The following is a 22,970-nucleotide window of genomic DNA, read 5'->3' as shown; positions in this document are numbered from 1 at the left end:
TTATTACTAGATTCCTTAATTTACGATCAATCTAAAGTCCAATTAAAAAAGCTCTTCCACGTCGTATTAAAACTCAAGTTGAAAAATTATATTAATAAGTCTTTTAGTCGGTTCGGTCAAGTATTGTGGACAAAAAGTCCTAAAGAGTTTTATATGAATACCAGTAAGAGTTAATCCAGTTGGTAAGAAGTTAACTCATAACTCAAAAGTTCTAGTTGAAAGTACTTTTGTAAGAACTCTTTGAGCCTGAAAGCATACTCTAGTCTTGGTGACCCTCGCGATCCAAGTCACCTAAATTTTTAGTTATCAAATTAAAAAAAAAGAGTTTTATATGAATAATTTAATATATTTTAATTGTAATTTGATTTAATGCCCAAAAGTATTTTCTACTGCGAAATGATCACTTCATTATAGTGAAGCAATTTTTTTCGGTAACAAGTTAAGCAAAATTTAGCCTAATGCATTTTTATTTTATTTACAAATAGTTGCTCAATTTTAAAATAAAAAACAAAGCTACCTTCAACTCTGACCTGTAAGATTTAAACATAATCTTCTTATTTCTTTATTAAAATGAGAAATAAATTTTTAAAACACATTTCACACGATCACAAAAAATAGAGACCTTTTTGTGAAGTATTTATTATATTTTTAGCATCATCATTATTATGCAGTAACCTTTTTTATTATTTATTTGAAATTCTAGAACGTGAATTATTCTAAAATAATTGAAAGATATCCTTCCTAATTTGTAAAGTTGAAAGAAAAAATAGGGTTAAAGAAAAAATCATAAAATGATTAAAGAAAAAATAGGGTTAAGATGCTTCACCCTAAAATATTTTCTCATATGCATACAGTATCCTTAAGTATTTTATAGTACATCCAACACCCCTAAGGTATGTTCAATATTGTGAAGTATTTTTTGATGCATCTAATATCTTAAAACATTTTTTTAGATGCGTCTAGCACTTAAAAATATTTTTTGATGCATTTGGCACCAAATAAAAACAAAGAAAAAAAAACTTCTGGGTCCTAGACACACCTAGAAAATACTACATGCATGTGTGTTGAATGCACCAAAATATGGGATACTAGATGCAGGTGATAAAATATTTGGGTCCTAATTATAAGACAACAGATGCACCAAGATAATCCTTCTAATAATGATAAATATACAGAATGACAACACTTATTTATTATAAATTTAACTTCCTTAAAAAAAGTCAATTAATTAGGACTATATATAAGTCAAAGGAAACGAACCATGCCTATGCACCTAAAAGGTTGAAAAGGCAAGAGCAAACTTCGAGACACAGACTCAAACACAGAGAGAAGTTTGGCATAACGCCCAGTCTTTGCACTGAAAGAAAAACCCAGTTTCCAGTTTCCGCCAATAGCTTCTTCTTCATCCTTTAAACCCTCGTTCTGGTTATGTCTCTGCTTCCATTTACAGTCAAATCTCTGCAAATTTCAGTACAGTAGATATATAGACAGGCCTTCAATATCAGTGATGGCCTCAGCCATGGAAGCATCTCCTAATTACAGCTCAAAGACAAGTGAAAGTTCAGAGTTCAGCTTGAGAGAATGGGAATTGAAGGCACAAAGAAATGGAGTGAGAACTAAGTCCAGAAGGTACTCTGCATCATATATCAGAAGCTTTAATGATGAAACTAGGTCTTTTAGATCATCAAACATCACTTTCTCCAGTGCTGCTTCTTCACCTGCATACACCTTTAAAGGTATTATTTCTTCCCTTTCTATCTTTCCTTCTTTTTCATTCATGGGAGTTCATGAGTTTTTCTTCTCACAACTTCTTCTTCTTCTTGTTTTTTTTTTTGGGGTCGCAGATGGAATAGATCCTTCCACCTACTCCTTCAATACCGCTATCAGAGGTAACAGAAAATAAATACAGAATCAAACTCATAATTAGTCAAAAAGTTCATATACAGACTATAACCCATTAATATATACTTTGAACACTCATTCCATTATTGTCCATGTACTAGGTTAAAAAGCATGTAGGGTTCTAGATTAGCGCCTATAGAATATATAGGATATGAATTTGGTGTTAAAAGGATGAGATTGACACAAAGCAAACTTTTGTGATTTGACTGATTTGGAGTAATGATGCAGCATTACAGGCAAGGTCATGCTTATCTCCAGATGGGTTAGCTTTGAATTCAAAGTGGAATGAAGCAGAGAAGTATATATGTAATCCCCTTTCTGGGGAAGTACCATTAGAATGTTTATCTTCAAAAGCTCTGATCAGCAGTGGAAGATCATTTCGTAAATCAACAAACAGAGCTATTACCATGTTTGATAATCCTACAGCTTATTCTTCAAGAAATCCTCAGACAAAGACATCATCAACTGACACACATGAAGAAGAAGATGGGGTTCTTCGGTTTTCAGTTTCAGGTTCTAATATTCACTTATTCAGATTATTTAATTTTTGTCATGCACTTCTTTGAGATAGATCCCACTTATTTTCTTAATGACTTAATGTTCCTTAGTGGAGGTGATATAGAACTGGACGAATTTTTTCAGTATATATTCTGTTATTTTCTATTTTTTTTTTCCTCGCACCAGTCTGAGATAACCCTGTACGTTCACCCCCCCCCCCTCGTATTTGAAGTATATTGTACTGAATTGCATCCATTTTTCTCTATTTCAAAACACAATAAATAATAATATAAACCCCTTTCTCAAGATCCTGGAATTTTTTCTTTATGTATAACGTATTACTAATTGAATCACTTTTTTTTTTTTTTTGGTACAGAAAAGAAGAAAGAGGGAAAGACAAGAGATGTGGGGATTCAAAGTACTCTTCCTTATCTCAGTTCAAGCAGCCCCAGCCCTGCTTCAACTCCATCCATCACAGACAGAAATGTAAAGGAAATTCCAGATTCACCTTTTTCAAATGCAAGATCCAAACCAGACCAAGAGGTTCTTACTCCTCCTTCACTTCTTTCTCGAAATAATCGTTTTAAAATCTTTTACACGATTTAACTGGGATTTTTCTCCAAATTATGGTATGTGCAACAAATCATTAAGTCAATAAAATACGTACACTTTCTCAACACTTTCAAACTTATCATTCAAAAGTTCAGGGGATATTTTTCTTTCCTTTTCTTTTCCTTTTTTTTTTTTGGGGGGGGGGACCCTAGTCCACTGGTTGTGATTTCCAAGAAGGAAAATGGAATCTGAAGGCTGAATAATTAGATAGTACCCTTTCAAAGTAGGGTAGTGATACATACGTTGGTCCCTCCTATGTTTCTGGTGTTGCAGCTTCGATTAGTGTTGGTCCCTTCATACTTTCTTTTCCCAAGCTCTCTGCTTTTTAAGAATTATACAGTTGAACTTGTCTCTGTCCTTGGGAACTTTTCTGTTCACCAATCTGTTATCATATGAAACCCTTGTGTACAAACATGCAGGCTTCCACTACCCAAAGATCCCACATACAGAAACTAAATTTGAACCATTAAATTCTATAACCTGCATAGAACACCATTTTTTCTGAAGACATTATTCTTTTTCTCTTGAACTGCAAAACAAGATGATGAGGGATTCCATAAACCACCTTATTGAATGAGTTTTGTATGGTAGTGCTCTTCATTTTCTGGCCAACTCTTATGTGTGCTTCTATTGCTCGTGACTTTTTGGCCATTTAGAACTTCTAAGTGAGAAAAATATCTAATAATTGAGTACTTGTTTTGCAACATTTTGGAAGGGCATTTATTCGTGCAATCAGGAACAGAGATGCTGTCATTTTTAATAAAGCAGAACCTTCAATAATTCATGTCCCTTGATTGAAACTTCAAATTTGTCATCTTTATCTGATTCTGCATTGGTTGGAATAATTGTGTTTGACACCAAGAGTCTGTCTGCTGAAAAGGGTAGGCCGAAAAACTCATTTACACCATTTCTAAATCATATCTATCACATTTTTATATTTATTATTTAATAATTCTTGACAAATAACTTAAAGGAACATTTCATGAAAAAGATATTTGATATAACTTCATAAAAGAATGTTTAAATAAATCAAATTTACTTATTAGTTGTTCTAATATCTATTCATGATTGACTTAAGCAGAATCCACTTAAGTTCATCTTATTTGAGGTCCACGTCCTTTTCTCTCATAGAGATCTGTCTGCCATGATGTGACATTGATGTGAGAGAACAAATGGATATACAGGTAGAAGAGAAGGATAAAGACAAAGAAATGGAAAAGAATCATGCGTTGGGGACGCAAGTGGATCAACTTTACAGGCAAAGTGGGTGCTTTCCATGGATCAAGAAGAAGAAAAGGCTTAAAGATAAAGAGAAGGGAAGGCATATAAAGATCAGCATCTTCATCGCTAGATGTCAAGGAAAAGAGTCTGTAACATGATAAAGAAAGGCATACATTTTCAGCAATGTTGCTGGTTGAGCTTGTGCTTCTTGGAAAGAAACGGAAGATAAAATAATAAGAAGGGTTACTAAAAGGATAAAGTGATCATGATCTTATGATTTGTCCTTTGTGTGGTGAAAATTGGCTTGTGCCACTCATTCTCATAATTGACATGAACAATTATTATTTATTTTTAAACTAAGGAACCTGTACAAAAGAGTTCTTTCCTAAGTATTGGCTTCAGTAAAACACTGCATAACAAGCTCAACACAATTGTGAAATCCAATTTTCAGCAGAACTTTTTCAAGGAAGCTGCATTCCACACAATTATTAGGGGCACCCTAAGTTCGCGGGAAAGAGTTAGAATGTAAAATTGTTCAAGTGTCAGGAGTTAGAGTGTTATCATTTGGATCAAACATGGTATATTTGCTTTAGTTAGTAGAGCCAAAAACTACAGACTTACGCCTCTAACAATCTTTTGATGATTAATACTCTTTTGGTTCTAAATATAAACCCCTTTTATACCCCTTTTCTAGTATAATTTAAGATCCATTTTGTAGTATAAATTATATTAAAAAAAAAAATCCTACATTTAGGACCGAGGGAGTAATATTTACCTTTTCCTTTAATCTCTCCAATATACTTATTTCTCTTTCTTCTTTGATGAACTCCATCGGTAAGTTCTGTTACTTGTTCAGTAATTTCCTCCAATTAAGATTAAAAACACTAGGGAGCCGATACCAGCAGCTCTATATTGTTACTCCCTCTGTCCCTTTTCAAAAGAATAATCTCTCTCATAGCAAACTAGTGATATTTGAAATTTTAAATTAGTATTCTTGCTTTTACCCTATTAAATATATGTTACTTATTGCAATACATTTTCACTCATTACCTCTTATATATTCTCATTGCCTCTTCACTCATTATAATTGTAAAAATAAGTATATGTCTTGCACATTTATTTATTGTTTTTAGTTAAATTTGACTAGCATTTTGAAGTCATTTTGATAGTTGTTTCTTATAATAAGAGACGAGGGAGTAATGAGCAGACATTCCACTTGCCTCCAAAAAAGTCGTTCTCAAAATATTAGTGCAATGATCCGAGGGGAAAAAAGCTCTTGTGGATTCCTAATTAGAGAGATGTGAAGTCAAATAAACCATTTTCTTTAACCTGTCACTCTTTTCACTTGTCTCCATATGTTTTACCTCTAATAAGAGCAGTATTATATGTCAATGACCTGCCAATGCCCTGCAATTCATATGAGCTTCTTGGTAGAAGCATCTCAAAACCAATAGAGCAACCCCAAGTCTCTATCAAACACAAATAACCAGCGGCTAGAAAATTTCAGCAGATATGAAACTAATTTCTTCCTGTACATCAAGAGTAAAATAATGTGCTCCCCACAAGTATTGGCCTTTTCTTTCCAACTGCTTCTCCTTTTCCTTTCAGTGAATTTCAAAATTTACAATTTGTTGCCTTTACAATCTACTATTTCCATGAAATTCAAGGGACCCAACTCATGTGATTCAATAAAACAGCAGGATGACAGTGGAGACTAAGTTGTCATGCACTTGAAGAAGGAGATACATTGGCATCTGCATCAGATATAAGCCGAACCTCGTATAGATCGTTCTCACCCTTCGCTGCACCCAGATTAATACATCAGAATGCATCCATTATTTAAAATTTGTGGCTTTTAATTCATATGAGAGGATTATTTCTTCTTCCCTTCCTCTCATCTTCTCATCCTTAGGTTAAAATTTCAATAGTTAAGATCTGATATTTTATAAAACTATTATAATATTACACAATAAAAATAAATAAATAAGTTTAAACCGTTAAAATTTAGCCAGTACAGTTTAGAGCTGCAATGAAAAGATGCAGGAAAAATTTATTTTATAAAATATTTTAATAGCAAGCTACAATTGTGAACTATCTCGATCGACTTTTAACAATTTAGTTTTTTTTAATAGTAATATAATGATAAAAGTTTTATAAAATATTAAATCTTAACAATTGAAATTTTGATCCAATAATGAGAAGGGGAAGAGGAGAGGAAGTGAAAAGCTCCTTTTAATCCATACTTGTTTGCTGAGAACCAGAACAATCTACAATTATAAAGACTTACCGACTTCCGCTGTAATTCCGGGGCCAAAGAACGACGCAAATTTTGCCTACACACATAATTGAAGAAGTTGACATTTATACCGGGATATTAACACGCCTGAGGATCTCATACTTCAATTAAATGGAATATTGTGGAACAGCAAAAGCAATCAACACAAATGGTAAAAGCTTTCAAAATATGTTGTCTTAAAAAAAATAAATAAATAAAGTGACTGAGACGTCATCTACAAGTCTGTTCAATCCGTATATTAAGATTAAAGTTATGGATAAAAATACATCGGAACCAACCCAATATATCATGAATTTCCAATGGACAAATTCACTTTTGATCTATTCGACCTGCCCTTTAAATCCAAGAATGTGTATATACCACGCGCATATAAATGCTACCTACACATGCACGTCGCCTACTATATATACATGTGTGTAGGTATGCACACATGCACATGTATATAAGCACATGCAATCCTTTCTTCTTTTTTTTGTTTGTTTGTTTTTTTTTTTTTACCATTCTAAATTTTGAGCAGAATATTAAAGTTGCTGCTTTAAAATACATCAACCATAACTTTACAGAATAAATTATTATTAAACTATGCATTTTAACATTTCGGCCAAAAAAAAAGTTTTAGTGTAACATTTAAGTAATTTGCAGATTGGATGGATTAGATATCGGTCCAAATAAATGATCTACAAATGGATGAACATGCATCCGGAAAATAGATCATGGATCGATTTGGATCATCCAAGAATCTTTCGACTGAAATTGTCAAGGTTGACCAACTGCCGAAGCTAAACTGATCAAGACAATTGGGTTCCCCCTTTTTGGTTTACAGTTCAGGGCCAAATATCATGCCCTAGTACATATAGTTTGGCAACTTTCAACTTTGTATCAAGATCTCTAAACTTTTCACTAAAAGGAGGTCCCCTCAAATACTGTGTTATTTTTGCATATTGAATTGGTTTTTAGGTATAAATACGAGGGCATTTCCTCATTCCATTGAAGTCAAATGCATACGTGGTCATCCAATGATATTTGCAACTGGAATCCCCCCCCCCCCTTTTGAGCAAACAACTGGAACCTTTTATGAGAGAAAGAACTGTTTTTGGGGTATTTGTAAGACATGAATATAGAATATTTCGTTGGCCTCTTTCATTTCGTGAGCATTTTAATAGTAAACACTACAGTATAGGAAAGTTGCTTACCTGTCTCTGTTCAAAATCTGATAACTGCAGAGCCTTAGCCTCAAAAACCAGGACCAAACAGTATTTACCAAGTGGTGTGACCTAATCATGAGGCAGAATCAATTAAGCAATGACCATAGAGTTTAATCAAGTAAGAGATTCTCTATCAAATCATTCTCAGGATAGCATCTCAGTTAAACACAGATTATGGCATGAGGAAACCTAGCAAGCAATCACGCAAATTTTGGGACCTTGCATACGTAGATCAAACATCTTTTTCCATAAATGAAGTTGACATGAGCTTGAGTTACCAAAATGGCTATAAGGTCAGTCCCACATAATTGAGACGACAATATACAAGGGATCTAAACATAAGCCAAAGAATAAATGCTGAATATTATAGCGTGCCAATTGTCCACATCGATTAAAAGGAAAACCTGTAATGCGTAGGCTTACAATAAAGATTAGAATTAAAAGGGGAAAAAAAAATGATATCACATCAAGACTGACTAAAATGTCACACACATAATAGTTGAAAACAGAATCAAAGAAATTAAAAAGCTGTCATAACAAATAACTACTTAAAATTATATATAGATAGTAAAAGGATGAGGGGAAAGTGTTTTTCCAAAAAACATGATCTTATTGTAAGAAAGGGAAACACATGAACTAGTACAATAATTTCCCGCAAACTATTATCATCTTTTCTAGAAAATGAAGAACTGCCAATATTTTCCTTAACGGTTGCCTATAGAATCAGATCAATATTAAAAAAGCATCAAAGAAACATCAGATATAGAAAAGATAAGTAAATTAACCAAAACAGGAAAATCATACTTCTTCACGAATCATTTTTAGAACAGGTGCACTCCTCCTTGGTATTCCTCCTCCCTGGGAATTTTAAAGCAGCTAAATTAATTTCATGAGCCAAGATTAAAAATATATACTAACACTTTCACGTTAGATAAATCATGTAAGTATCACAATTCAGTTCACAAATATTGATTATTCAGACAAAAAAGAAATGAACTTCACACCATAGCTTTTACGATTGTCAAACCCCATCAGGTAACAATTAAGGCATATAAATAGAATTAGGCTCTCCACCCTGTCTTTTAATCATTCAGATGGTGAAATTCCTGTTGCAATTGTCTTTGTGGATGACGTTATCTAGATAGGTGGTGATGATGCAGAACCGTTAACTAGAAGAAAAATCATCTATTATATTTGAAATTAAAGATCTTGGCCCATTGAAATCCATCCTGGAAATTGATTATGCTGGATCAAAAGTAGACATTTCCATTAACCAATGAAAGCACATAGTTGATTGCCAACATAAAGCTCCAATCAAACAAGGAAAAGACATACTGATCAAAAGAAATAAAAGATAGTTGAGAGGCTCATCTGCCTATAGATGTCCAGACATAGCTTTTGTATTTAATGCGGTGACTTGTTTTATGCAGTCGCACATAACAGAATTTTTTGAGGCAGTATATTGGATCCTGAAGTACCCTAAAGGGTCACTAGGGAGAGGAATGCTTTAGAAAAGCAAGGGGTACCGCAGGCAGAAGTCTATGTTGGTGCATATATCGATGGAAATACAAGTGACTGAAGCTACACTTCTAATAATTGCACTTCTGTCTGTGGAAATCTACTAATAAGGAGTAAGAAGCGAAATGTCAAATTTAAATTATAAGCCCATGAGTTTGTGGGGCATTGTGGATTGAAAGGGTAGCTAAGGAACTAAGCATCCACAGCCCCACAACTTCGAAAATCTATTGTGACAGGAAATCAATTATCTCGATTGCCACTAATCCAGTCCTTCACAGAGTCATGTCAAACCATACATTTAGAACTATAAAAGTAATTTAGTTAAGAACAAAAAGAAAGAGGACATATTTGCATTCCCTGTGTCCCCAGAAATGACCAGTTGGCAGACATGCTAACTAAAGGACTGACCAAGAAGATCCTGAATATCTTAACAAGAGAGTCGTCCATGAAAAACATTTCCCAACCAGCTTGAGGGGATGTGGAAGCAGCTTAAGCTTTTTCCATGTTTTTTATATTTCTCAACTCCTTATATCTTTATCCCCATGGTCAGGGAAAGAATTAGATATATTCGAATTCTATTTCAAATTTATCTATCACGTTAGTTATTTAGTTTCTATACTTATGGATTTTGCTGTCCGATACTCTGCCTTGATCCTTCTATAAAAGCTGGTGTCCTGTAGGTATGCCAAAAAAAAAAACAAAAAGCTTAATGAACCGCAAAGAAGTAACCTACGACTCAAAAAACATCACACATTTGGCAACTTGACACTCTACCATAATGAAAACTGAGTGGAACTACATCCTTATAATCATGTCTGTTATCAGAAAAGAGATAACTGCATATGCCAACCGCCAAAAATGTAACCATTGCACCCCCAATTTGCTATTCTGTCTTGAGTGCCGAGTTCATTCTTCCCTATAAAGAGATCAGTTCCATTATGCAATTCATTTGTTTGTAATCCATCAATGTGAACAGGTGTCATCATGTTGCTCAATATTCAAAATTTCCTCCAACCATATGCTCTGTGCAGCATCTGTTAGTACTTTAAAGGATTCCAGATTTTCACTAGGATTCAACCATTTCAGATGATAAATATAAAAACCATTCAAGGGCCTTCCACTAAATGCTTAAACTTTTGGATGAAGGGTCTAAATGCTTAAACTTTTGGATGAAGGTTTTCCTGTAGCCTTCATGAAGAAACACTGTGCCCCATGAATTCTTTCTAATAAATTAAATCAAACTTTTAAACCAGGAATGGCAGGTCTAAGTTTTGTCACAATTCAAGCTCTACCCTAAGGGGTTTCATGAGAGGGGAAGAGGGAAAATTCACAGGCTTCCTCCAACAAATCAAGCTTTTATTACAATTTTGTTCTTGAAAATATTGTCCAATTTGGTAATGCAGACCTTACAAAGAAGCCCCTCATGCACTTAAAACATCATTGGAAGAGGAAAATGCTCCCTCACTGAAGAAGCTATCCACAACTATCAGTTTCTGTACGTGTTGTCAAAATGTGCACCAACAACTCATCTCACCTCACATTAAAAGCCCTTCGATAATAAACTGTACTTGCTTTTGTGCATGTTGTAAAACAAAGAAACAGAAGTTGATTTTACCCTTGAAATATGAGATAAGAAAAAAATAATAATAATATACAAGGCTATTATGCTTCAAAAAGAAATGCGGTAAAGTCAAATAACATACTAGCCCATATTGGAATATCCGTTTCAAAGCCTCATCCAAATGCTGCTCATCCCCATACCGAAATCGAGTGACATCATTCTTGACCTACAAGGCCATGAACATTTTACACAGTAAATTCATTTTGTAACCATATTTATTGGGATATGATCGAATGCACAATGAGGATATAGAAGTGAATGAAACATTTCAATCTAAAGATGTATACATGATATATAAAATCATTACGTGATTTTATTTTCTTATAGTATATCTAGAAGCGCCAAGAAGCACTTTGAGAAGATCCAATTATGATTATATCATTAAGTAATAATGTAATTACTTTTGAGAGATCAGTGTTCAGCAGAAATACGAAGTTTGTATCTAGGCTGTACTTTCTGCACTTTGTGCGTTAGATATTCCCAGAAAGAACAAATTCAAGTTGAAGTCATCACAGAGAGGGTAATCACAGGAGAAACAAATCTTAAAGCAGTAACTTTGATAATTGATATGCATCTTTCATAATTCTGTTGGCTGTCATTTCTCATCTAGCATAAACAATTATAGTTTTGATGGAAATATTAATCGCTCAGCCACTAAGAAGACATCATTCTGCAGATATGAATTAATCATGCAGCAAGAACAAAGAAAATAAGAAATATTCTGCCACAAATGAATGTTCGCATTTTCCTACCTTTGAGAAAAATAGAATCTTCTAAACAGATATTAGTTAAGGAAAGCAAAAAGAGAATATGTACATTTCACTTTACCTACATAAGAAAATTAATCATGTTAACAGGTGCATGAGCATTAACTATCTGCAGTAAAATATATTGTGAACATATCAAGTTGGTTTGGCGATGAAAGGTTGCCTCTTTTATCAATCACATTTTATTCAATGCATGTTTAACTCTTAAAGCTATGATTAAAATTTTCTGTAAAAACTCCAGCCTGAAGGAAAAGGGGCAAACTTTATGAACACACTACATAGCATGAATGTGCCAAGTTAGCAACTATATTGGCCAAATCAATAAATAGAACAGTGCTGATGTACTTACAGAACAGAGAAGACAACACTCAACTAGAGACATATGAAAAACATGAGACATATTTTAAAATTCTAGAACTGGAAAAGAAAAACTCATCAGAAAAACACTTAAAAGGACACCGTGATTCATAATCGAAATAAAATTACCTGTTTAAGAATTGGGGTGGCGCATGTTTCCCTTAAATTCTGAGCATCTGAATAGGTCAGGCATGGAACTGGTCTCAGTTCAGCATACTGCAAAAAAAGATGGCCCAATTGTCAAAATATAAACCAAACTAAGCTCGTGAACTGCATGAGCATCCCCTAGAGCCCAAAAGTCAAATTTTGATAATGATGCATGTCCTGAAGACCATCCCTTGCACAGAATTTCGGCTGGCAAGGCCTTACTTTTCCCCCTTTTCTTAACAGTAAGAAAAATTATAGGCATGAAATACTCAATTACAATAACATCAACAACATTGATTAGCCAAAATTTCCATAGTCCATACTATAACTACTTTTGAATTAATGAACACTTCTTTCACCTTGAGTGCCATTCCAATAATCGCAAGAGGGAACCCATATGTTAACATTATAGCAGACCATTCTGATCCGGGAAGGATATTAAAATATGCCCCAAAACCATACCTGTATATTTCAAACAAAAAAGCCATCGTTATAAAAAAAGCACTTTATATGGCTATTAGGCTTTAATTTAGGGGAAAAACTCACCCCAAAAGTGAGACCCCAACTCCTAGACCAACAACGCCAAATGAAATCTGCAATAAACGAAATTCCTTTGAAAGTCTGTCCGATAAATAAATGATACTAAACTAGTCATTAAATTTCATAGGGAGGGGAACAGGAAAAACAAAAAAACCATCCGAATCAGCAAGTCAGTTAACACGAAATAACACTTGCAGTGCCGAGTTCCACCAGAAAGCAGGACAATAATAGAGACAATCAATGCATTCACTATGGTATTTTGTTTATGACTTGAAAGTTTGAAGCAAAATAATTTGAATTTGTGGCAATTCGTTGGTCCAACAAAAGTAAATTCATTCTCACTATGGGAATGTTAAAAACCAGCACTATCAAGTTTCTTTCTTCGCGGAGTAAAACTGAACTTGAAGATTATGGTAAAAATAAGTAAAGATCGACCTACTAACGTTTTAAACTCATATCGTACGGGATGCTAAAGAGTTCTGATTGTAGAATAGTGTCATATTCGCCGAAGTCTTGACATCATACCAACGCTTTCTCCGGTAATACATCAAAAAAAGACTTTTCTTTTCCAAAGAAAAAGGAATCTTCGCAGTGTCGCCACGCATTCTCTCACAAAACCTCCCTATGTTTGATAGATTTTAAATAATAGACCCTACAAATCCTTTCACATAACTAAATTGGGTCCCAATACTAACTACCACAACACAAGCAAAACAAACAGACCTTAGAAAGTGAGAATCCCTCATCCGGAACAATGGTCTTGTTACCAACATCAACGGAGGCAGATTGGGTAGAATCAGCAGCCCTGGGTGTGAACACAAACTTTGAGCTATGGCCCCTCTCGAAAATTCTGCCGTTGGATTCAAGCTGAATGCTGATGCTGGTGCTAGTGGGTCGTGACCTACTTTTGTTGAGATGACCGCGAGCCGGATCAGTCAGAGAGATAAAACGATGACGATGGCAGAAGCCGAATTGTTCGCCGGAGCAAACAACGGCTCCGCCAGGCGGTGACAATGATGCCCTGAGTAGCATTAGTTGGGTAGTGGCTTCTTCCCAGAAGACGTTTGCTTCGTTGAGCAAGGGAAGAGAACGAAGTGTGGGTGAGGTTCGAAGAGAAACTGTTCGTTGCTCTCTACCGCCAAATTTGGGGGATTACGTGTCGACATTAGGTTCAACAGAATTTATCTTCCTTTTTTAAAGATAAAACAAAGCTTAATATACAATAATATGTCAAAATATATTAGAATTCAATTCATTAGAGGAGATTGCAAGTTCAATTGAATTGTCAGGTACTTAATTTAAAAATAAAAGTTATCAGAATTTGATTATTTTAGTACATACTCTCCTATTCTAATTATAAATTTTATTTATAAATTATAAATAAGATCTTATTATTAAAAGAAAAATAGTACTTTTTCAACAAAATTATTCAAAAACGTCAAAAAAAAAGACAAGTAAACTGATGTTCATATGCTTTTAAAAAAAAGCATGCATAAGCATTAGCACATTCCATAGCCATAAAAAGATAAGCCTGGGATGGTGATTTTAATTTGTAACATTCAGATTGATTAAATAGTTCGTATTCAATTTAAATAGTTTTATATCTTAACTGTTTTGTTATTTTAATAGATATAAAATTAAGAAAAGGATAACATTATAATAAAAAAATACCTAAGTCAAGTTACTTATATTCGTGTCAAATTTTTTTAAGTATATATGGTCATGTATTTTATTTTTTTATGTATAAGCTTATAATTAAATAATACTAAATGTTAATATTTCAAAAATAGAGTACATGAATATATCTAATAGGAGAATTTGACATAATTGATGGGAAGAACTTAACTTTAACTTAGGTATTGTCCCATTATAATTTACACCTCTTAAGAAGTAAATTTATTATTAAAAATTATAGATTAATAATTTTAAATCTAAACCGGTATATTTTGAATAATGTAAATTTTATTATAACGATGAAAACAGTGATATATGTGGGCCCCCAATAGATATTTTAGGTGATTACAAATACAAAATTACTTGCCAAATTCTCTTAGAACACTTGGAGGGGTGAGTACCATACTAATTATGGTTCCCTTCTTGCCCTCAATTTTTCCTGAAGGAGCCATCACAATGTCAATGGTTTCGTCCGAGCACGCCTTGTTCTTCTTCGTGTTCTCCATCACCTTTCTCATCTCAAGGCCTAGTTCAGTTATCGCTGGATCACCCCACAGCATCAATTTCAGGTCGCTGAATCTCTACCCGGAAGGCCTAGCTTGGGACCGATTGGGTCAGCACTTTCTCGTTGGATCACTCAATCAACGGGTCATCTCAGCCGTCTCTGACGCCGGCGTTGTTTGAAACCTTTATCTCTGACCCTTCATTCCCTGAAAATGTTACCTTTTCTGGTCTCGCCGTCGATTCCCTTAAGAAACGCCTCCTAGTTGTCGTCCATGCTCGGGAGCCTCTCCCACCTTTCAACGCCCTAGCCGCCTACGACCTCCGTTCTCGTCAACGTCTTTTCCTGTCTACTCTCAACGCAGCCATCGACGACGATGAGTCCACCCCTCCAATTGCAAACGACGTCGCGGTGGATTACAAGGGTAATGCCTATGTCACCAACTCCGCCGGTAACTACATCTGGAAGGTCAACGAGAAAGGAGAGGCCTCGATCTTCTCGAGAGCGCCACAGTACACAGCTCATCCTGTGGACCGGGATACACCGTATAGTTCCGTTGGGCTGAATGGGATTGCTTATGTCTCCAAGGGGTATCTGCTGGTGGTGCAATCCAGTACGGGCAAGATGTTCAAGGTAGGTGAGGATGATGGGAGGGTGAAGCTGGTGTTGTTGAACGAGGATTTGACTGGTGCGGACGACATAGCCATCCGGAGTGACGGCGTCGTTGTTGTTGTCTCCCCCGTGAATAAGCTATGGCTTTTGAAAAGCCAAGATAGTTGGGCGGAGGGAGTAGTGTACGATAAGATTGATCTTGATTTGGAGAGGTTTCCTACGTCGGTTGCCGTGGGGGAAAGGGATAGAGTGTATGTGTTATATGGAAATGTGAACGAGGGGGCAGTGGAGAATTCAGGGAGGGAGAGTTTTAGTATACAAGAAATGAGATCAAAGAAGGAGGATGAAGACGATAATATTTGGATGTTCATCTTGATTGGGTTAGGCTTGGCTTATTTCTTGTTTTGGAGGTTTCAGATGCGCCAGCTTGTGACCAAAATGGACAAGAAGATTAATTAATCCCCACAGTTGTATATACGTTTCTTCCCCCATTTTGTTATTTACATGTTCAGTAATTGTACATTTGCTAATCTGTCTAACATCGAAATTATTTTGAAACTTAATAGTTCGTTTCTAGTCATGATATGATCCTTTATTGCAATGTGGAATGCTTTTGCGCGTTGGTCTCTTGAATTATATTCCAGTCCGGGTGCTGCTTAATTCCACCACATTGTTGTTTTCGTCAAGCTTCAGTCAGTAACCCCTTTGTTCTCTTTCATACCATTACTGTGACAAAATAATTTATGTTGTCATAATGCGGTGATCGGTGAACAAGCAAATCATTTGTATTTACTGATGTTTTATCGAAAATTGTACTGTAGGAGCAAGCATGATGTGCGGTTTATAGGGGGTGATCTTCTTAATATCTTCGTTTTATTTTCTCTCTTTAATATTGTTATTCAAAATCTCAGAGTACTAACAATCTCGGCTGAATCTGTGATTGCTCAGTAATAGTTGAAGAAAATCGTTTATAATTTTTATTGAGATTTTGGTAGAAACTTGATAGAGAGAGAGAGATGGAATAAGGGGTAGAAGGTGTGGGAGTCTTCTAGAAGCAAAATCTAATCCTAGAAGTAGAAGTAGGAGAATCTCTACAGTTTTCTGAATGGTATTTCATTCATGTCCTTGGCAGAATACATAATATGGGGTTTATCTTGTGACAAAATAACTGAGTAACTACCATGCCTTAGATACATGAAACTGATGACAACATGTAGTAACTGACACAAGACACTTATAATGGGTAAGATGAGACACATAACATGGTCACATGTAGACATATATAGACGTAAAACATAAAACAATTATTATAATATCTAATCCTAGACTGAGTCTTCATCTGTAGTGGGACTGCCACGCCTTTTCCGAGAATAAACTAGTAAAGGGCATTGGTATCTATCAGATTTTTGTTATTTTTTAAATTTAATAGTGCATTTCATTAGTTCGTACATGAAATATCAATGAAGTGGAATGTAAATTCTGTTTGTTAGGGAGTTAGAAATTTTACTTGAACTGTTTGGCAGGTACCTATATGTTTAGTTTAACCGGCTTGGTTGATGGATACCTATGCATTCTCCTTCTTCTTTGTATTATACATCCCTATATGCCAATGTCTTTTATAATTTAGTTCCAGCTGATTCGAATTTTCAAACTGTTAAGAGGAATGTGAAGTTAAGCTCAAACTATGAGTTGAGTACCAAAGTGCTACATGCTGTGTTTGTGATTTTGTTTGAAGCAGTTAAGGTACCAAAAGGCACGCCTGGGGTGCAGAGGCAAGTTGCCTCTAGGGGTCCTCTCCTACTTGATAAATCTGGTGATGCTCCTTCAGTGCACAACTTTGGTGCCTTTTGGAGTGAAATGAAGTTCTTGCCATTGCTATTTAAGTGTAACCTTCATGCTTGTCTTCCTTCACGTGAATGTCTTTAGGTAGTACATTAGAAAGTGCTGTCCTGCTGAGTTAGGTAATTCTAGCTTGTAAACCATTTGGGGGCAATGAGGTAATGGAACGATTGCTTTGGCCTCGCCTGCTTGATCTGAGACTAGAAAGTGCTGTTCTGAGCTCTCTGTCTTTCTCGTTTTTTTACTAAAATGCAACAACCTTATCTCTATTTAGCCAAGCTACTTGAGTTACTTTATGTTTATAGTTTTTCATCTTGCTGCCACTGTAGCTGGACTTTGAAAGAGAGAACCTGCAATTATAAATTGTTAATTGAGACTTTAATAAATGCGAATTGTTTCTTCTCGGTATTTGAATGCTCCTATAACGCAGTAACTTATCTTGAATATGTTACTTTGTATGAGTTCTATGTTTGAACCAAAATTTATTTGACAACTGTAAAATTATAATAGCTAAAATTCAGTTGTTGATAGTTTATCCTTATCTTTCGTCACCTCCATGTTTCTGCACCATACATCACTTGAAGAATTGATTGTGGACACCTTTCAGCTCGATGCACCAGATGGTGTAGCCTCGTGAGGGTTATCTGCCTTCAAATGCTTTGTTTTGTGTGATGTGCACACAGTTATTTAACTAATTAATATGAATTCAGAGAGCTTGCATTAGTGTGGAATCCTTTCCGTTGATATGACTTCTTTTTTTCCTTCCCTTCCCAAGAGCTGTCCATCTTACCTAAGGAATCTCACTGAACATAATATTGAGCATCCATCTGATCCTATCCATCATTCCATGCTACATACAATGATCTTAGTATGGCGATTTCTTTGTATCCTATGATGAGTTTCTTCTTTTTAGTGTTCTTCGCTCTGGTTTTGCTGCAGACATATATGATTCAGTAAATCTCCAGTTTATTTGTTCATTCTAATCTTTCATTTTACTGGGTTCGCTCTGTGTTAATTACACTTATCCTTGCGTGAAAAAGGATTTTCTCCTGTTTTATTCTGATCTTTACGAGCTAGTCTGCTTTCGCCATGAATTTTACTCTACATTGTTGATGTCTACTTTGATATTGATGTGATTGTGTCTTAGTTGAGTCAGTGTGGCATATTTTTCTATTGAGTAGCCATCCACTCATTCCGCAACTTATTGACCTTATTGCCCTCTCTTGATATGCATTTACATGCAACTTTAGCAGTAAATAGCCTCAGTACTGAAATACTGATTTGGGATATGCAGTGTCCAGTTGTACTTGCGGGATAAATTAGTTCCGGTAGTCAGAAAAGTTTTTCCCCCTTCCTACAGTGTTATGCCTATTTTTGCCTGTGTTGGTGTTTGTAATATCAATATTTAAAATATGAACACAAGTACTTCTGTATCTTAATAAAAACAACTATTTCACGTATGTTGTCAAGCGTGACATCCTAGTCTTCTGATCTACATGCTGTTTCGTGAACTTGATTGTTGTCCACGGTTTAGATGCTGTAATTTTGGTATGCAGTGTATAGCAGAAAATATTCTAAACGAGATGGCTTATAAGTAGGTTTCGGGTCATAACTTATGAAGTACGAGAAACATATGTGAAACGAGCTTAGTGCTTCCAAACAGGGTGATAACGAATTTTTGTTCAGATTGACTATTTAGAGGATACGGAACCATGTAAAGAACAACATATATATCTAAAAGAGTGAAGTCTGCTACATTTTAGGTGCTGGCGATCCCACTGACTTTTGAATTTCTCGCCAGTATTTGTAATCATACTTAACATCCTAGCCTCTCTCGTTTGACATTGGATTTTGTTGTCTCTAACTGGGAAATACCGAGGGTTGTTTGATTGTCGAGAATGTGTACTTCTGTTTCAAAGGTAAACAGATGGTGACATCTAAACTTCGTCTTTGAATTCTTCCAAATTTTACCCCTTCTGTTTCTTGGACAACTTCTCCAAGCTGTTTGGCAATGGAAACTGAAATAGGAAGGAGAAATGAAGAGGGGTGTCGGATTTTCCTTCTTTTGGTTTGTCTGAGGTCTCAACCCCTTTTCTTGGGAGACCAAATATTAACAACTGCCTCATGGAAAATCCAAAATTTCCTCGGAGGCAATTTATCCTGACCAAAATACCCTTAGCATTTTATGACTCTGTTCATGTAAGCTAGACATCACCCGCACTCAGCTTCGAGTTTACCATCTCATCTCATCATTGATCTTTACTCCCACTGGACATTGACTTAAATTTTGATCTGCAAGCCCTGCTGTTGTAGTAACAAACTTTACGTCTTACAAAAGCCAACTTCAATTATAATCGAATTTGTTCCTTTTTTTTTTTTTTTTTATCAATTTGTCATTTGATTTGACTTAATGTATAATCCAATTTAAACGGTTTTGGATGAACTCTTCTATCAAGTATTATACTAACATTAAGTGACCGAGAGCTAGAAGGTCACACCAAAAAGAATAACATATTTTTGGTTCTAATGATTAGCTTGCATTTTCAATTTTCAATTCCATAACATGAATATTTTGGCTTTAAATATGATATTCGTTCATGTCGATTTCCTTTATATGTTGATGGCCAGTTCATTCCTATTTTCTAAAAGAAGCTATATAGTGTATACTTCAGGTTTAAACTATTAAAAAGTCCTGTGCCCTGGCCCGATGAAAACAACACAAGTATACAACAGATGCCTTTCATTTTGTTAAAAGAACTAAGTGACTGAGTAGTCAGATATATGTAATCATGATTAAATTAAATTCCCCAAATATAATTGAGAAAGCCTTCCATATAATATATTGAAAAACGTATTTCTAAGGGAAGAACAACAGTCAACAGTACAACAGCATTATAACACGCGCAGTTTCGGAATACTCTACACCTGTCTGATGATTGCCCAACCTTTGTTTTTTATTATTTCCTTCCAAGTTCCATGTTGTCTGCTGGGTCATCGTCATGATCAGCTCCTTTGCACTTGCGGTGCACATATGCAGCCATCTTCTTGCATATTTCCGTCACTGGGTTGGGGGAAAAATATACAAGGAGGCAAATGAAGAATGATGATGAGATGAGCGCTATAACAGGCTTAGAACCCAGCACTGATATGAGTACAGCACAAGCCATGCTTCCTGAGATTACAGCTATGTGAGAGGAGAGATTGAAATATGGGGTATCACTATTTGAGGTGGAGGCATGAGACTTGTGGTAGGCGGATGAAAATGCATAGACGAACAAGCATACTATGAAAATCCACACGTTTGCTGAGTATTTATCTGCAGGGGACGAGTTGGGGAAGTGCATTTGAACAACCATGGCTATCGTTGTAATCAAGAATACAAAGATGGAATGCCAGGGCTTTGAACTGCAGAAAACCAGCAAACTCACTATTATTATGAACTTATATTACATACAGCAAAGAAGCTTGAAGATGCAAGTATAGATATAAAGATCTAAAGAGTGAATAAATGAAAAATGAAGGAAAAAAAAACAGAGAAACAGAGTATGGGATTCAGAGAGAGAGAGAGAGAGTATACTAACCTCGCAGGATCAGCCATTGGCAGATGGAAAATGCGAAGGGTAAGTGAGAGAGAGAGAGAGAGAGAGAGAGAAGAGAAGATGTTGAGATTGGTGTAAAGATAATGGTGAGGATGATGGGCGTTGAGGCAAAGTTCCCTGGATTTGAAGAGACTTGTAGCACAGATAAGGAGAGAAACCTAAAGAATGAAGAGGGGTGGTCAAAGGAAGGAAATCACGAAACACTCACTATTCTTTTGAAGGTGACTCTTTGTTTTGAAAGCGACTCTCTATTGATTCATGTTGAATTTGAGGAGAGGATTGTGAGAGTAAATCACAAAGACTCACTACATTTTGCTTTGAAAGTGACTCTCTATTGATTCATGTTGAATTTGAGGAGAGGATTGTGAGAGTAAATCACCAAGACTCATCACGGTTTGCTTTGAAAGTGACTCTCTATTGTTTGCTTTGAAAGTGACTCTCTCTTGCTTCGTGTTTGAATTTGAGGATAGGATTGGGAGAGGAAACTACAAAACATTCGCTATTCTTTCGAAAGTGACTCTCTATTGTTTGCTTTGAAAGTGACTCTCTCTTGCTTCGTCGTGTTGAATTTGAGGACAGGATTGTGAGGGAAACTACAAAACATTCACTATTCTTTTGAAAGACTCTTTGTTGTTTGTTTTGAAAGTGACCCTCTATTGTTTCATGTTGAATTTGAGGAGATGATTGTGAGAGGAAATTTCAAAGCATTCCCTATTCTTTTGAAAGTGACTCTCTATTTCTTTTGAAAGCCTATTGTTTCATCTTGGATTTGGATTTATAAATATAGTGTGTGGGTCTAGCTGTGCGGGAAGGTGGTTCGGATAGAAAGGAATAAGGGCTCTCTAAAAAGTCACTATCGCATCCAGCCATCCCTCAACCTTGCGACTCTGTGAATTTTGATTTTTGACTATGAGTAAATTTTGATTTATCAAGGTCAGGAGTTATTTTTATCTTGAAAGTATTTGTAAAGAAGTTGTGGATGTTCGAAAATATTTTTGTTCTATATTGCCTCAAAACTTTTAAAAATGGAACAATGTAATCCTAACCATTAGTTCTTTTAAGAGAATATTGACATTAATTTAACGATTAGGATGATATTGCTTTTTTCCGAATACTTTTAAGACAATATTGAGCCAAAAAAATTTTTGAATGCTCATAGCTCTTTTACAAGTAGTTTGAGGATAAAAATAACTTATAGCCTGTTTATTAACATAGTCAAGTCAAAGGTGATCATCCTCACCAGTTTCCTTACAGAAGTCCATAAGTCCCAACTCTCTCTCCATAACCTGTTCCGCTGCCTGGGGCCTGGGCGACCTTGGAATGAGTTTGGGTGCACCTACTAAAACCGGACGACATGGACTACATTCATATCCGAGCCTGCTTTAATTTATGTATTGTTGCCTTCACTTTTATGTTCTCGTCATGCTAGTATTGTTGACTTGAAGGTTTGTTATACTTTCTTATTTCTGTCTTGATGGGCCAGCATTTTTCTTTGATTTATTTGGGCTTTGTTCAAATCGACCGAATGTGATTGATTAGCCTCTTTGCACAATATTTTTGTTTGAGTAATAAATTGATATTTTATTTATAAAAAAAAACAAAGTGTACAGCGATTGATGTTTTCTCAAAGCATATAGCATTTAAAAAGATGGTCATTCTTGTCAAAAAGAAAGTAGTTTTTTTTGTTCTGAAAAATTATAGGTTAAAAATTGTTAAATCAAACCGTTTCAAATTAGACATGAATGATGGTTCATGACAATGGCAAGTATTTCTTTTTTTTTTTTGGTACAATTTTTATACATAAAGCTAAATTATATAATCCAAAAATGAAAAGAAATATAAAAAAAGGCTCAGAAAGTGGACTAAACTCATAGCCCATTCCAGGAGCCCATTAACATCAGAAGGCATCAGTCCCAAAAAGAAACGAACATCAGAAAGCAGGAAAGAAACAAGCCCAGAACTAGAAAAGGACAACACTAACAAGAACACACAAAGACAAAACACGTAAATAGAGTTTGGTGTACCAGAAGATGTAGCATCTTACAATTTGACAAATCAAT

At 35.3% G+C, this 22,970-nt stretch overlaps 3 protein-coding genes across 4 annotated transcripts; 2 read left to right on the top strand and 1 right to left on the bottom strand.

Moving 5' to 3' along the window:
* The first annotated feature begins 1,291 nt into the window (after window positions 1–1,291).
* Window positions 1,292–4,622, top strand: LOC114732740 (uncharacterized). Of its 2 annotated transcripts, none has more exons than XM_028920075.1 (5): window positions 1,292–1,736; window positions 1,845–1,889; window positions 2,131–2,415; window positions 2,777–2,943; window positions 4,197–4,622. In XM_028920075.1, exons 1-5 carry the CDS (start codon window positions 1,508–1,510, stop codon window positions 4,389–4,391), a joined length of 921 nt encoding a protein of 306 aa, XP_028775908.1. In that variant the 5' UTR covers window positions 1,292–1,507; the 3' UTR covers window positions 4,392–4,622. The 2 variants fall into 2 exon arrangements, with proteins under 2 accessions (XP_028775908.1, XP_028775909.1); XM_028920076.1 differs by having other exon boundaries at window positions 4,094–4,321.
* Window positions 4,623–5,650: 1,028 nt separating this feature from the next.
* On the bottom strand, window positions 5,651–13,716 carry LOC114732732 (thylakoid membrane protein slr0575). The gene is made up of 9 exons (XM_028920068.1): window positions 13,408–13,716; window positions 12,691–12,737; window positions 12,504–12,606; window positions 12,127–12,213; window positions 10,956–11,039; window positions 8,539–8,592; window positions 7,723–7,803; window positions 6,521–6,566; window positions 5,651–6,035 (listed from the first exon to the last, which is right to left on the bottom strand). The coding sequence occupies exons 1-9, from the start codon at window positions 13,714–13,716 to the stop codon at window positions 5,956–5,958; spliced, it is 891 nt and encodes a 296-aa protein (XP_028775901.1). The 3' UTR covers window positions 5,651–5,955.
* A 1,098-nt stretch (window positions 13,717–14,814) lies between these two features.
* LOC114732731 (uncharacterized) lies at window positions 14,815–15,947 on the top strand. Its single transcript, XM_028920067.1, has 2 exons — window positions 14,815–14,892; window positions 15,017–15,947. The coding sequence occupies exons 1-2, from the start codon at window positions 14,815–14,817 to the stop codon at window positions 15,929–15,931; spliced, it is 993 nt and encodes a 330-aa protein (XP_028775900.1). The 3' UTR covers window positions 15,932–15,947.
* The last annotated feature ends 7,023 nt before the right edge of the window (window positions 15,948–22,970 follow it).

Source organism: Neltuma alba, unplaced genomic scaffold, assembly GCF_004799145.2.
Source record: "Neltuma alba isolate B1F8T4 unplaced genomic scaffold, ASM479914v2 tig00012932_pilon, whole genome shotgun sequence".
NCBI lineage: Eukaryota > Viridiplantae > Streptophyta > Magnoliopsida > Fabales > Fabaceae > Neltuma > Neltuma alba.
This window is presented reverse-complemented; position numbering and strand designations above follow the sequence as displayed.